Source organism: Monodon monoceros, unplaced genomic scaffold (assembly GCF_005190385.1).
Source record: "Monodon monoceros isolate NGI ecotype Baffin Bay Population unplaced genomic scaffold, NGI_Narwhal_1 Super_Scaffold_7, whole genome shotgun sequence".
NCBI classification, from domain to species: Eukaryota; Metazoa; Chordata; class Mammalia; order Artiodactyla; family Monodontidae; genus Monodon; species Monodon monoceros.
This window is the reverse complement of record NW_021703784.1, coordinates 93,732,805-93,748,431: the sequence shown is the minus strand read 5'-3', so window position 1 is coordinate 93,748,431 and position 15,627 is coordinate 93,732,805. Positions and strand designations below refer to the sequence as shown.

General features: G+C 42.3%; 1 protein-coding gene across 11 annotated transcripts in view; it reads left to right on the top strand.

The window, feature by feature from the left end:
* The window catches only part of AMBRA1 (autophagy and beclin 1 regulator 1), a 173,361-nt gene that overhangs the window by 126,584 nt on the left and 31,150 nt on the right, over positions 1-15,627 (top strand). For all 11 annotated transcript variants that reach the window (XM_029207199.1, XM_029207194.1, XM_029207193.1 and 8 more), the window contains 2 exons: positions 2,036-2,146; positions 14,685-14,873. In XM_029207199.1, coding sequence (XP_029063032.1) covers positions 2,036-2,146; positions 14,685-14,873 — 300 coding nt within the window. The remainder of the gene's footprint in view (positions 1-2,035; positions 2,147-14,684; positions 14,874-15,627) is intronic.

Below are 15,627 nucleotides of genomic sequence, written 5' to 3'. Positions count from 1 at the left end.
AGGCGTGTGGGCTTCAGTAGTTGTGGCACGTGGGCTCAGTAGTTGTGGCTCACGGGCTCTAGAGCACAGGCTCAGCAGTTGTGGTGCACGGGCTTAGTTGCTCCACGACATGTGGGATCTTCCCAGGCCAGGACTTGAGCCTGTGTTCCCTGCAATGGCAGGCGGATTCTTAACGACTGCGCCACCAGGGAAGCCCCCTCAATAGGGATTTGAGGTCAGTGGGTCATTGACAGAACCCTCAAATGCTGTCTTTCTTAGGCCTTCAGAGAGATCATGACCATTTTGAACAATGTCTTTGAACCTGCAAGATTATAAAGAATGTATTGTTTGGATGGTATTGGTTTATCTAAAACAGTATTTCTCAACCTTTATTTTATCATTACCTTCCTAAGGAGCCTTTTTAGACATCTTTTTCCCTAATCACCCCCCTCCCATGAAATTTTAATATCACAGATAATGCTGTGTATCTGTTCATGTACTGCAGTACTTTGGCAGGGATTGGGGATTGTACTCTCTAAGATTTTTCCCCCACCATGAACAGTTTTCACCCCCATGGGGGCAGTCCTGCCCATGTTGACGATATGTTAATCTAGAAGTATCATCATCTTGGGAATGAGTTGTTTGTACCTTTCTTAACAAATTGAAACAGGGACAAGGACTCTATCAGTAAACTAATGTTAAAAAAGAGTCTTCTCATGCAATGGCCTGAAGCAACTGAGGAAGAGTAAGAAGACTACTTTTCTCATATTTCATAGCTTATATGGAGGACATTTTCTCTCTGAACAACCTCTTGACCATCTGAGGAAAGAACAGGGAAACACCAGGAGTAGCAGAGCAATAAATGCAGTGCTCTAAAAGGAGGGAAAAAAAAAAAAGACAAGACCCTCTTGCAGTGAAATGCAGAGGAGGAAAATGGTGATACTGAAGAATCTGGGTATAGAACTGTCCATTGTTCCAAGGCTAGTCAGCTCTAACAAGTTCAGTTTCTCAGTCAGAGTTGATTTGCAGCAGAGAATACCATTTAGGCTGTGTAGCACATAAGAATGTTCTATTCTCCCAAGAGGGTTTGGCTCTGTCTGATCAGAAGGGTGGGTGTGTATGAAATGCACCTCGGAAGGAGGAGGAGGAAGAGATGACATGTTCAAGTAAAATGAAATACAACTGCAAATTAAAGTGTCACCCTGTTTTAAAAAAATCCCTTTTTTATTTAATTGGTTACCAAGGAAAAAAATGTCATACAGAAGTGTATGTCTCAGGGAAAGTTAAACTGTGAGATGTTACAAGTGAATCTAGATTCAAGGAAGTTCTCCTGGGGTGGGGCAGGGCAGGAGTTATAAAATACTGCCTTAATAAAAATATTCTGAGGGGGAAAAGCTAGGCTCATAAATTTCTATTGTGTTACATGCCAGAGGTCCAGAAGAGATTAACAAATATTACCTCATTTGTTCTTTGCTGTCTCTCTCTATCCTATCAGCTGAATGCTGGCTGCCTCTTCCCTGGGCGAAGCTTCCTTTTGAGATGTTTTATTAGGAGGAAGGTCATATACAAAGGAGATGCTTTCCCCCAAAGGGTGCTGCTTACCACAAAGACATCCAGGGACTGAATGCTTTTCTGTGTTAATGGTGTCCTACCATTTTTCATGTGTCTTTCCCAGAATTTTTATGAACACCCATTTGTCTCTTTAGATTGTGAGCCTACCAGATAGGATATATACAGTACGTGCCACATTGTTGGCACTCAGTAAATGTTATGTAATAATGGGAAGGGGGGCTGATTTATATTATACTATACTATACTATACTATACTATACTATACTATATTGTATTATACTATATTTACATGTAGAATTGTTCTTGAGAAACATGTCTGGTTTCTCTGAGATAGAGACTTGACAGGACTTGTCAGCTTTCTTCAGCCTTAGTTGTGATTCTTCCTTTTCTCCCTTTTCTACTAATCCTAGTTTTGTCTCATGTTTGCAATGGAAACATATAGATAAACACTATAATGTGCTCTCTTTGTCTTCTCCCCCACCAGGGGCAGTGATTGGTGATGGACAGTCTGCCGTGGCCAGTAACATTGCCAATACTACCTACCGGCTCCAGTGGTGGGACTTCACTAAGTTTGACCTCCCAGAAATCAGTAATGGTAAGCCAAGGTAGAACTGGGGATACTGGTGGAACGTCTGACTCTTACTGGTGAGCCAGAGCTCAGAAACCCACATAGCACTGGATTTTTCATCGCCTCGTTGAGCAGCTGACTGCCGTGTGCCATTTCTGCAGTTCTTCTCTGACTCTCGTTAAGCAATTCAGCAAACGTGTATTGAGCACCCACCCTGAGCAGTGAACAATGCTTTGGTACAGTGATCAGAACAATGCTAAGGTGGACACCAAAATGAAGATATCTGCCCCAGGAGTTTACCAACTAGTAGTTCATTGTCGCAAGCCTAGAAGTTTGGGTGGAACTCAGAGGAAGAGGAGAAGGGAGTGTAGAAACTGAGAGCCAGACCCTTGAGGAAAGACTACAGTGATGATAAACTCGTTTATTAATCTAGATCTGAATAGAACAAAGGGAGTGGCCTGATTGATGTGTGATTTACAAACATGTCTGTCTGTCAGTCCGTTTTCCCAGCTTCTACGAGTCCTCAATCCCATGCCCCAGTTGTTCGATTGAAACCACATCATTTTTTCAAAATTAATTAATTAATTTATTTATTGGCTGCGTTGGGTCTTCCGTTGCTGTGTGCGGGCCCTCTCCAGTTGAAGCGAGTGGGGGCCACTCCTCGCCGTAGTGCGAGGGCTTCTCACTGCCATGGAGCACAGGCTCCAGGCGCTCAGGCTTCAGCAGTCTTGGCACACGGGCTTCAGTAGTTGTGGCTCGTGTGCTCCAGAGCGCAGGCTCAGCAGTTGTGGAGCACGGGCTTGGTTGCTCCGCGGCATGTGGGATCTTCCCGGACCAGGGCCTGAACCCATGTCCCCTGCATTAGCAGGCGGATTCTCAACCACTGCACCACCAGGGGAGCCCAATCACAGCATTTTAGGCATCTCATTTCACTTTCTATCTGATGACGGACTCTCACACATCCTTGGGAAGTAGTGGTTCAGCCTCTGCTTGAACACTTCAGATAGGTCACACTGTCTGATGAGTTGGCCCTAGTCCATCACTGCTAAATTCCTGTTCAAATGTTTTTTCTTATACCCAGCCACCATTTCCCTTGCTGTCACTTCCTCCCATTGGTCCTAGTTCTACCTCTGAATCTCCATAGAATAAGTTTAATGACGTCTCTTCTAAGTGACAGTTCTCAAGCTATTTGAAGATAAACTGCCACTTCCCTTTAAATCATTCTTTTTGGGCCAGAATTCCTGAGATTCCTTTTATGATCTGGTTTTCAAATCCTTGACAGTTCTGCTCATTTCCTCTTCAGGCTTTGAGGTGGCAGAACAACGTAGAACACTCCAGATGAGAGCTGTCCAAAACAGAGTACAATGATGGTTTGGACAGTGTTAGTTCAGCTTAAGATTTCAACAGCTTTTTCTGAAGCCACTATTGAGTTTGCAGTCACTTAAAATTCCTTGATGGGACTTCCCTGGTTGCACAGTGGTTAAGAATCTGCCTGCCAATGCAGGAGACACGGGTTCGATCTCTGGTCCAGGAAGATCCCACATGCCGTGAAGCAACTAAGCCCATGCGCTACAACTACTGAGCCTGCACTCTTGAGCCTACGAGCCACAACTGCTGGGCCCGTGTGCTGCAACTATTGAAGCCTACGTGCCTAGAGCCCACACTCTGCAACAAGGGAAGCCACCGCAATGAGAAGCCTGCTCACTGGAATGAAAAGTAGCTCCTGCTCACCACAACTAGAGAAAGCCCGTGCACAGCAACGAGGACCCAATGAAGCCAAACATAAATAAATAATAAATAAATGTATTTATTTATTAAAAAAATACTTGATAACTATTAATAAACCAAGACTTTACTGTCCTGTACTTACTTGTGCAGTTCGAATGTTTTAAAAACCAAAGGTTTGTATTTGTTTCTGTTAAGTTTTATCTTAATAGTGTTAATTGCTCTTCTTAGTTCCTGCCTCTCAACATTTTTTTGAACTTTGATTCAGCCCTTTTTTTCCCAGCCTTACATCATCTTCTAATTTGATAAACATATTTTCTCTCTTTTTTTTTTTAACACTAAGTACTTTAATTCTTTTTTTTTTTTTTTTTTTTTGGGCTGCATAGGGTCTTAGTTGCAGCATGAGGGCTCTTTTGTTGTGGCGGGAGTGCTTAGTTGCCCCGAGGCATGTAAGATCTTAGTTCCCCGACCAGGGATTGAACCTGAGTCCCCTGCATTGGAAGGTGGATTCTTAATCACTGGACCACGAGGGAAGTCCCTCTGTCTTACTTTGTTTTTCTGGTTTTTAAAAAAATATTTATTTATTTACTTATTTGGTTGTGCCAGGTCTTAGTTACGGCAGGCGGGCTCCTTAGTTGAGGCATGAGAACTCTTAGTTGCGGCACGTATGTGGGATCTAGTTCCCTGACCAGGGATCGAACCCAGGCTCCCTGCATTGGGAGTGCAGACTGTTTTTTTAATAAAAATTAATACATTTATTTATTTATTTATTTATTTATGGCTGCATTGGGTCTTCGTTGCTGTGCAAGGGCTTTCTCGAGTTGCGGTGAACAGGGGTTAATCTTCGTTGCGGTGCGTGGGCTTCTCATTGTGGTGGCTTCTCTTGTTGCCAGGCATGGGCTCTAGGTGCGCAGGCTCAGTAGTTGTGGCTCGCAGGCTCTAGAGCACAGGCTCAGTAGTTGTGGCACACGGGCTTAGCTGCTCCGTGGCATGTGGGACCTTCCTGGACCAGGGCTCGAACCCGTGTCCCCTGCATTGGCAGGTGGATTCTTAACCACTGCACCACCAGGGAGTCCCGGGAGCGCAGACTCTTAACCAGTTGTGCCACCAGGAAAGTCCCCCCTCTGTCTTAACTTTGGATTGCTAGCAAAACTAGTGCATCAGTCAGGACTTTGCACCAAGTGTTGTGGTATGTTCCTGTGGGCTTGCTCTGTGTCAATTTTGGTTCACGAATTTGCACCTAGGCTTGGTTGTTCGCATGTGAAGCCCATATTTTTCTATCTTGTCTATAGGGTATTGTAAGAGTTGGTCAGATACCTTAAAGTAATCAAGATAGCCCCTTCTGTGGCATTTCCCAGTATGCCAATCTTGGTATCCTTATCAGACCATGAAAATGAGGTCAATTTTTTCATGTCCTGATCTTAGTGAAACCTCAGTAGCAATCATTTTTTTCTAAGTGCTTTTAAGCCGCATGTTCAATAATCTATTCTTTACTAGAAATCAAATGCAATCTACCTTTTCCCTTATTAAATACTGTTTGCTTGTTTATAGATTTCTGGCCCAGGTGTTTGCCATAATTTTCCCTAGGTACTTTGTTTCGTTATTTTATTTGCTTCGTTTCTTTTATTATAATCTGAAATACATTTACCAAAGATTTTTAAAATATAAAAGGATATACAGTGAAAAGTTTCCCAATCCTGCTCCCAGCTACCCACCACTCCACCCCATAGGCAACCACAATGAGCAGTGTCTTGCATACCTCTTCAACGATATCGTATGTATATACAAGTACATGCAAATGTTTGTTTTTCCACCTCTACTTAGCCTAAATGGTAGCATGTTATACATACTTTTCTTTCTGTACCTTGCTTTCTTTACTTTATGTCTTGGTGATCTTTCCGTATCAGTACATAAAGCATTTACTCAGTTCTTTTTTAATGGCTGCCTAGTATCCCACTGTCCTTTATATATATATATACACACACATATTTATTTATTTATTTATGGCTGTGTTGGGTCTTTGTTGCTGCACGTGGGCTTTCTCTAGTTGTGGCAAGCGGGGACTACTCTTTGTTGCGGTGCGCAGGCTTCTCATTGCGGTGGCTTCTCTTGTTGCAGAGCACAGGCTCTAGGCATGCGGGCTTCAGTAGTTGTGGCACACAGGCTCAGTAGTTGTAGCTTGCGGGCTGCAGAGCGGAGGCTCAGTAGTTGTGGCGCACGGGCTTAGTTGCTCCGCAGCATGTGAGATCTTCCTGGACCAGGCAGGCCGATTCTTAACCACTTTGTCACCAAGAAAGTCCTCCCACTGTCCATTTTTTAACCAGTTATTTTTTAACCAGTGTTCTGCTGAGGAATTTTTTTTTTTTTTTTGTCTGCTCCGGGTCTTAGTTGTGGCATGTGGGATGTTTGCTGTGGCATGCAGAATCTTTAGTTGCAGCATGCGGGATCTAGTTCCCTAACCACGGATTGAACCCAGGCTACCTGTGTTGGGAGTGTAGAGTCTTAACCCCTGGAACACCAGGGAAGCCCCTCTGCTGAGGAACTTTTAAGTTGTTTCCAGTCTTTTGCTATACAAACCATGCCACAGTTTGTCATTTTGCATATGTGCAAGTATATCATAGGATAAATTCCTAGAAATGGAATTGTAGGGAGGAAGAATATGTAGATTCGTGATTTCGGTAGATACTGCTAAATCACCCTCTGTAGAGATGATACCAATTTATACACTCCCTTGTGGTTCATGAGGGTGCATGTGTCCCTAAACTCTTGCTTGTGCTATCATATTTTGGGGTATTTACAAATCTGATGGTAAAAAATACTATGTAGGTGGGACTTCCCTGGTGGTCCAGTGGTTAGGGCTCTGCACTTCCACTGTTGGGGGCAAGGGTTCAATCCCTGGTCAGGAAACTAGGATCCTGCAAGCCGCGTGGTGTAGCCAAAAAAATTAAAAAAAAAAAATGTAGGTATTTTAAATTTGTATTTCTCATATTATAAACCAGGTTGTGTGGCTCTGCATACATTTAGCCACATGTGTTGCCTTTTCTTGGCTTGTCTCTGTGCTTTACCTATTTTTTTTTTTATTGTGTTGTTGATCTTTTCCTTACCAGTTCTACAGGAGCTCTTTATAAATCAGAAAATTAACTCATAATAGGAGTTTCCTGGTTGTCATTTGTCTTTTGACTCTGCTGAAGGTTATTTTTGTCATAGAACTTATTTTAAGTAGTCAGAATTATCCAACTTTCCTTTTATGGTTCCTAGATTTTGTGGCAGCATCAAGAAGATCAGTTAGTACTTTTATATTTTAGTTTTTTACTTTAAATCTTTGATTCATCAGAAGTTTAACCTAGTCCTAAATAAGCAGAGTATGATCCAACTTTTCTCCCATGTGCTACTCATTTGTCGCAACCAGTTTATAAAATGATCTATTTGTCCCCATTGATTTGGGATGTCACTTTCATCCTGTTAATTTCCTGTTGAGTATTTGGATGTATTTATTCTGTCTCTTCTGTCCCAGGGATCTGTCTGATTATTCATGTAACAGTACCACATTGGTTTAAGTTTGAGGCTCTGTTTTAGAATCTGGTAGGACTAGTCTCCTCTTGTTAATTTTTTAATCCAAAATTTCTTGCCTGCTTGAACATTTTGGTTTTCTGTATGGACTTTAAAACTACCTCGCTTCTTCCCTTCACCCCCCTGAAAAAATTCTGTTAGTGTAATTAATGCGATCGCATTGAACATATAAAGTAACTTAAGGAGACTCAATATTGTTATGGTATCTTCTTATGTAAGAACATGGTATGATTTTTCAGTTTCTCCAAGTCTCTCTTGTGGTCTTAGGAATGTTTTAAAGTTTTCTTCGTGTAATTTTATACATTTTTAAAGTTTATTGTTACAAGCTTTAAAAAAAATTCTATTTTACTGAATTTGTTTACTAATTATAGTTGTTATTCAGTTAAATCTCATGGGTTTTCTAAGTATGTTATCTGTAAATAGTATTAATTTTACCTCCTCTGTTCCAAGTTGTACACCTGTGATTTCTTCCTCTTGTCTAAGTGCATTGGCTGCTACCATCAGAACAATGTTAAATAATAGCAGGCATGCTCATATCATTCCTCATTTCAGTAGAAAAACTTCAAGCTTTTTCCCGGTAAGCATATTGCTGACTTTTGGGTTGAACCAGAACTAGTTTATTGTTTTAAGGAAGTCATTATTCTTATTTTATTGTGAGTTTTTAATCAAGAATAGATACTCGGAATTCCCTGGCGGTTCAGTGGTTAGGACTCCCCCCTAACCGCCCCCGCAAAAAAAAAGAATAGATGTTAAATTTAGTCCTGCCTTATCAGCATCTCTGAAGATGATCATGTTTTTTTCTCTCCTTTGACCTAATAATGAGATCATTATGGTTTTTTTTAAACAAGTATCTGGAGACTTAATTGACCTTAAATTAATTTTTAAATCCCAATAGTACCAATAAACTTCCCTTGATTATTATTGTTTTTAATTTATCTATTTTTGGCTGCGTTGGGTCTTCATTGCTGCGCGAGCTTTCTCTAGTTGTGATGAGCAGGGTCTACTCTTTGTTGTGGTGCGTGGGCTTCTCAGCGTGGAGGCTTCTCTTGTTGCGGAGCACGGGCTCTAGGCATGCAGGCTCCAGTAGTTGTGGCTCGCGGGCTCTAGAGCGCAGGCTCAGTAGTTGCAGTGCATGGGCTTAGTTGCTCCATGACATGTGGGATCTTCCCGGACCAGGGCTCACACCCGTGTCCCCTGCATTGGCAGGCGGGTTCTTTTTTTTTTTTTTTTTTTTGGCAGGTGGGTTCTTAACCACCACCACCAGGGAAGCCCCGAAATCATTATGTTGATAGATTCTGTAATATTGAACCCAACCTTACATCCCTTGAATAAACCCCACCTGGTTCATGGTATATGCTTTAACATTAAATTCTTTCCATGTAGCTTGCTAATAATTTACTTAAGAGTTTTTTCCTTGAAATTTGTGAGATGGATCTATCCTATTCTTTTTCATAAAATCTATGAGTTTTGGTATCAGTGTTATGCTTGTGTTACAAATATAATTTGAAAGTTTTTCTTTTTGTCTGGAACAGCTTAAATAGTATTGGAATTACTTGGTACTTTTTATACTTTAAAGGTCGGAGCCTGATGCTTTTTTCTTCCCTTTTTTTCACAAGCATAGGGAGAGGTAGTTCTTTGATAACGTTTTCTTTGTGAACTGTCCTGTGATGGTTAAGCAAATGAACTCTTCAGCTACAATGTCCAGGTTCAAGTTTTGCTCAGCCACCTTCTAGCAGTGTGACCTTGGTAACTTAATCTCTCTACACCTTAGTTTCCTTGTCTATAAAATGAGGGTTATAATAGTGCCAACCTCATAGGATTGTTAGGAGAATTAAATTAGTTAACATTGATACATGTCAGGCACTCTGTACGGCATCTGGCACTTTCTGTAGTAAATGGTCAGTAAATGTTAGCTCTTTTTATCATGTCTTTTTCTTGGAAATTATACTGTGATTCTTTGAGAGTATGGCTATAATTCTAAAGTCACCCCTGCCCCTGTTTTCAGTACTCTGAGAGGTGTATTTTCCATCTCTGTAAAGTGATGTTCATGTAAAAAAGATGGTTCTCTTTTAACCTGTTGCCTCATCTGTAATTGGCTTCTGATCCTTCTGAAGCATGTTGTTTCTCCCCAGTTGGAGACAATTTTCTTTGATAGAAAAACCAAATATTCAGAAGAATACAGGCATTGGATATGCTGCTAGCAGAGCTGAGACAGTCTTTTTGGTTGTCCTTAACATTCTTTGTACAAGCTCTGTACTTGTTCTGACTACAACTTCCTGTCATTCACCTTCTGTGTTCCTTCTTTCTTCCTTTGATCATGGCTGTTGTAAAACCTGAGCTGATCAAAAAGCATCATGTGCAACCAGATTGACTCATTTAGTTTGGCTCACCTTTCTTCCTCATTTAAGTCCTGTGCAGTGTTAGATTTCTGCTTTTTAAAAGTGCCCTATTTTTCTCAGAGTTTTGGCCTTGGGAAATACTTGGCATTCTAGGAGTTTAGGGCGTATATGTCTGATGGTGGCCAGTGTTCCTTGCCATGGTATTACCCTCTAGAATGACAGTCACTTTCACCTGAGGCTCCTGTAATTAACTCTAACTGCTTTTTCTGGTTGGTCTGAATAAAGTCTAGTTACAGTTCTGAATCTGGTAGATTCAGCTGTCAGCAGAGTTCAGTTGGGAATCTGTAGGATTTGTTTCTGAACCTTGCATACTTCCCAGAGGAGGGAAGTGTTTGGCTTTGGCACAGCTCATGCCTGGGAGCCACTGGCCCTCAGTTTTACTCACGTGTTCAGCAGCCACTGTGTTGTTAAGAGGTCATCTGACTTATCTGAATTGAATTTAACTCTTTTCTAGAATTAGGCTAAAGAGTGTTACCACCTGTTTCTCTTAGTTGAGATACAGGATTAATGAATTACTATCTGTAAAGCGTTTAGAAATTTGTGAATAAGGCCTCATATAACATAGATAATTTTGAAACCGCTCTCATGGGGGAAAAAATAGCTCATTAGATTCACTGTGCTTTTTAAGAGTGAACTCTTGTGGGAGAATAGCATTAGTCACCAGGGTGCCCTGACGGAACGGACCTTAAGAAACCCAGGGGCTGAGCAGTGTGGGGCACACACACATCCAGAGAGGATGTAGTGATTGGTGCCGTTGGGAATGCTTATATAGTGTCATTGGAGCTCTGTGCAGGAGGTCCTATTCTGAACTCTGAGGGCTCAGAGATAGTGAAAAGGAAATTTTCCTGCTGATTTAAACCCCTTTGGGTTTTCCAAATCCATATCTAATGCATTTGTAAAAGTACTGCAACTGCTCATCGCTCCCGTGGCCTCATCTGGCCAGCCAGCAACAGGCTACAAACCGATCTTTGTACAAGGTGTTTGTTTATAATTTATGGAGCTGATAGAAAGGCAGAGCCCTCTGCTCCTCCAGGCATCAGTACTTCTTACCCCTCCCATTCCCTGCTAGGGCATTTTAACTTGGAAATCATTTATAATTAGGAGGAGATTACATTGCACAGTCTGGAACATGGCTTCCTGCTGTCTTCTGCATTGTTTTTGCTCCTCCTGGAGCTGCCCCCTGAAGCTCTTAAGCAGTTTTGATTTGAAAAATCCTTTCTTTCCTAGACTTTATTTCCATTCTCAGCTGCCCAGCTAACTGCTCCATCATCATTCCCGACATGTGTTTTGCCTTTAAGTGCAGGGCAGTTTGCTGGAGCTCCAGCTCAGGGGTCAAGGACTGTTTGGTGAGACAGCAGTTTTCAAGTGTGGTCCCAGACCAGCAACATCAGATGCCTGGGAACTTGCTAAAAATACAAATTCTCAGGCCTCACCCCAGCGTTCTGTGTTTTAATAAGCCCTCCAGGTGATTATGATGCCTGCTGATACTTGAGAACCACTGTGGTAAGGCAAGGCAGGGAGCAGAACAAAGGTTTCTAGTGGTGTGTGGGTTGCCACTGTCTTAAACTGTATTTAACTTCACCTTTTTCTCTACCTGCTTACATCATTATTGAGTCCAAAAAGGATGAGCTCTCCTTGTCATTAGTGCATTACTTTGCTATGGCCTGAGAAAAGAAGTAACAGAGACCCAGGAAATCTCTCCCTTTGTAAATTAACTCATCAAAATTTCAGCCTTACGAGAAGAAGCTGCATGAGCGAATTGAAGCAGTGACCACTCACCACTGTAACTGAACATTTCCATTTCCGTTCCATGTTCCATCTCAACATTTCCATTTCCATTGCTTGTTGTATATTAATTTCCATGAAATTAGTATACAACAAGCAATAAATGTAAATTGCTAATTGGAGCTTTGAAATATTAATGAAACTGTAAACACACCACCCACTACTCAGTGAAGCTACCAGATCACTCTGTGCCTATTACATCCCCTTCATTATGGTAGAAGTAAAACCCTAGATCCCTAGCTGTACAAGTTCTGAAAGGGAAACATACTGCTGGAGAAGCTCCATTTTAATTTTTAGCATTCTCTTTTCACTTGTTATTTGCATATCTCTCTCTGAGCTCACTGCAGGAACTGGGAGCAGTTGTGAAATTGGGTGGAGTTGAGGGGATGGGACAAAATTTGGGAGATGGCCATTGACTTGGAATCATCATAATACAGTACAAACACAAACACCATGGCTTGAATTTGAGGCTGACAAAATGCTTTTTGTCTATATGCCCAGTTTTTCGTGGGCTTAGAGCCGAGCCTCCCAAAAGAAGGAAAACCTTACTTGTACTTTCCCCCTCACCCGCAGACCCCTCTTAGTAATTAATCTGGCAGTATCTAGTTCAGTGCTTTTTTAATGTTGGTGGTGAGTTTTGAGGGTCATTGTAGGCTTCTATATGTTTGACTGAATTGCAGGTTAACACATACAAGCTAGATGTCTGTAACAGCAAGATAGAAAAGCCGACTTTCATAAAATACTCACCATGCATTTTTGGGACATTAAATGTAGATAAAATGGAAGCCATACAAAGCTGCCTTAAAGCCCACAGAGTCCCATTTCCTTTTCTGTTTATTTTCATGTCCTACTTAATACTTGTCATTGCTTTCTTTCTCTCTCTTCCTTTGATGGTTGCAGTCTAAATTGTCAGTTTCTTTTTACCTTTCTGAGGATTGTGCCAACATAAAGGTTAGAAAAACAAGATGGACTCACTTTTTTTTTTTTTAATTTATTTTATTTTTGGCTGTGTTGGGTCTTTGTTGCTGCACGCAGGCTTTCTCTGGTAGCGAGCCGGGGCTACTCTTCGTTGCAGTAGGCAGGATTCTCATTGCATTAGCTTCTCTTGTTGCAGAGCATGGGCTCTAGGCACGCGGGCTTCAGTAGTTATGGCACGCGCAGACTCAGTAGTCATGGCTCGCAGCCTCTAGAGTGCAGGCTCAGTAGTTGTGGCGCAGGGGCTTAGTTGCTCCGCGGCATGTGGGATCTTCCTAGACCAGGGCTCGAACCCGTGTCCCCTGCATTGGCAGGCAGATTCTTAACCACTGCGCCACTAGGGAAGTCCCTGGACTCACTGTTGAAGCTCCCGCAGTTGCTTTGGTTTTGTATCCCCAACTGTAATCCTGTGTCAGTCCTGGGAAGGGGGAGGAGATTATCTTTTTGGCAACAGGCTTGGGACCCTGAGTAAGGAGCAGACAGTCTCAGTGCTAACTAGATAAATCTAGCCATACAGGCTCGAGCAGATGGTGGGTTGGAAGTTGAGCAGTACAGAGCCCTAATGGTGATAGCAATGAGTATTTGGATGTCATTATCTTATTAGTTAGCAAACAGAACCATCCTTGTGGTCCCTCCTCAGCTTTATGTGTAATGGTGCTGTAGGTGTCAGCCCCCAGGAGTTGGCACAATAGCCTAATCAATGTGTTCTGATGTCTTTTTTGATCTCCTCTGTCATCTCTATGGCTTCATTAACAACACACACAGGGAAAGGGGGATGAATATAGAGTTTTAGAAATCACTCTGAATCCCTGATCCCGTAAGTCTCACGTTCCCCCTGGAAAGCAGCTCTTTGTTTTGTTTTCCTTAAGGTAATTTCCTGGGGAAACTTGCCCTTGACCTTCCTGGTCAGGCCATTTGGCTTCCTGGAGTAGATCACCTGGAATCTGGTGAGGGCAGTTGAACTTGCCTTTTTGTTTGTTTTAACCATAATGCCTCTGACAGTGGACATCTGAAGTGATCTCCTTCAAATAAGAGAAAGTGAATTAGTCTCTTTGCATGTAAGTAGATCTAAATGAGACAGAGCCCAGAGGAGCTTGGTCCCTTTGGATGTGTTGTGCTGTTCTGCTCATGCCCATGGTGTGGGCCATCTGATTCCAGGCTCACATCAAGGGTAGGGCACTTCCTCCCGGCAGGGATTTGCACAATGGGCCTCAGAGAGGGATTCAAATGAAAACCGGAACAAATCATGCAGGCGCAGCCCCAGAGCTAGCTAACATCTCATTAGTCCTGTCATGTGGCACGATTCTCCCCACGGACAGGCATTCCTCCACCCCACCTCCGACCCCACCCGTTCCCTCGCTGGTGCTGAGCCTGCCTGCTGCCTGGCTGACTGTACTTAATTCTCAGTAACTGCTACGTGCAGACTGGGGCTGCCCATGGTCATTGGCTTATGGTATGGGCGAGGGATAGAGCGTAGTGAGAAATGAAAATAGTTCCAGCCATCCAGCCAGGGCTAGGCTTTGTTTCTCTTTATCCTCTCTTGTGGAATTAGGGATTAGCATTAGCAAGGAGCCGTCCAGAAGACTGAAGTCTCTAAATGCTCCAGTTTTCTTAAATGAGAAAATAAGACGAAAACTGGTGAAATGATTTCCTTCTCCAAGGTCACATAGAGATCGGGAGTAGGATTCTCACCCCCAAGGAAGTTTTACCTGGATCAGCTATTTCTTGGAATCAGTGGGTTTACATTTTCATTCATCTCAGTTTTGGACAATAACAGCTGTTGAGTGGCTCTCCAGGAACAATTTTTAATAACTTTTTCCCTAGCTCATCTCTCAAGTGATGTTTCCTAAGTGTGAGCTAAGACTCAGCATGTGGTTATGGTTGTGTTGACTCTCTGTAGTTTCCTATTAAAGTGGTAGAAGAGACATATCTTTTGTGTGTCTTGTGTTGCTTGTTCCATGACATTTTAGTTTGATAAGGCAGCCTTTAGTATTTCTAGAGAGGGTTCAGGTTCAGGCCCTTAGAGAGACCCCCAGATTTCTTGACCCAGAATTTTTTATACCATCAACTCCAAACTTTCTTACCCTCTTTTCTTTCTTTGTCTGATGCAGCCTCCATGAATGTGCTGGTGCAGAACTGCAAGATCTACAATGATGCCAGCTGTGACATTTCTGCAGATGGCCAGCTTCTGGCGGCTTTCATCCCTAGCAGCCAAAGGGGCTTTCCTGATGAAGGCATCCTGGCAGTGTACTCTCTGGCCCCCCATAACCTGGGCGAAATGCTCTACACCAAGCGATTTGGTAAGGGATAGGAAGCCCAACCTGGTGACAAAGGGATGCTGGTACCTTGGCCTGGGCATTCCTAGGTGAGGTATAGCTTAGGTGGGAGTAATGGTCACATACTGCCCCTGCTTCACTGGGGCACGTGTCAGAGGAAGATTGCTTTGTGCTGGCTGGTAGCACTGCAGAAGAATCTCAGAATAAGAGTCCTCCCTACCACAGTGGCATCACCAGCATACTCCTGTTGTTATGGGCAGGAATAAGGGAGAGCTTCGTTCTTGGCCATGGCTTGGGGAAGTGGGCACACACACACTGCAAGGCCGTTTGGCATTGTGTATTAAAAGCCCCCAAAATGTATGTTCTCTTTGATCCAGTAATTTCACTTCTAAGGAAATAATCAGAAAACTATGCAAGATTTATTCAGAAGGATGTTCACAGCAGTGTTATTTATCATAGAGAAAAATGTCAAATTGTGAAGAGTTGCTTAAAGAAATAATGGTGCATTAATAAGGCAGAATACCATTTGGCCTTTAAAATGCTCTTACAGAAGACTATTTAATGGTGAAAAATGTTCGTAATGGATGAAGTGAAAAAAGTAGATTTCAAAATAGTATTTACAGTATAATAATTTTTTAATGTGATTCTATGATAATACTGATTAGCATTTATTAAGTACTTTTTATGTGTCAAACACTGTACTCAGTACTTTACATGCCTTCTCATTGTACTCTTCACTACAGTCCTATGAGATTAACCCCAGGATGACCAAACAAAG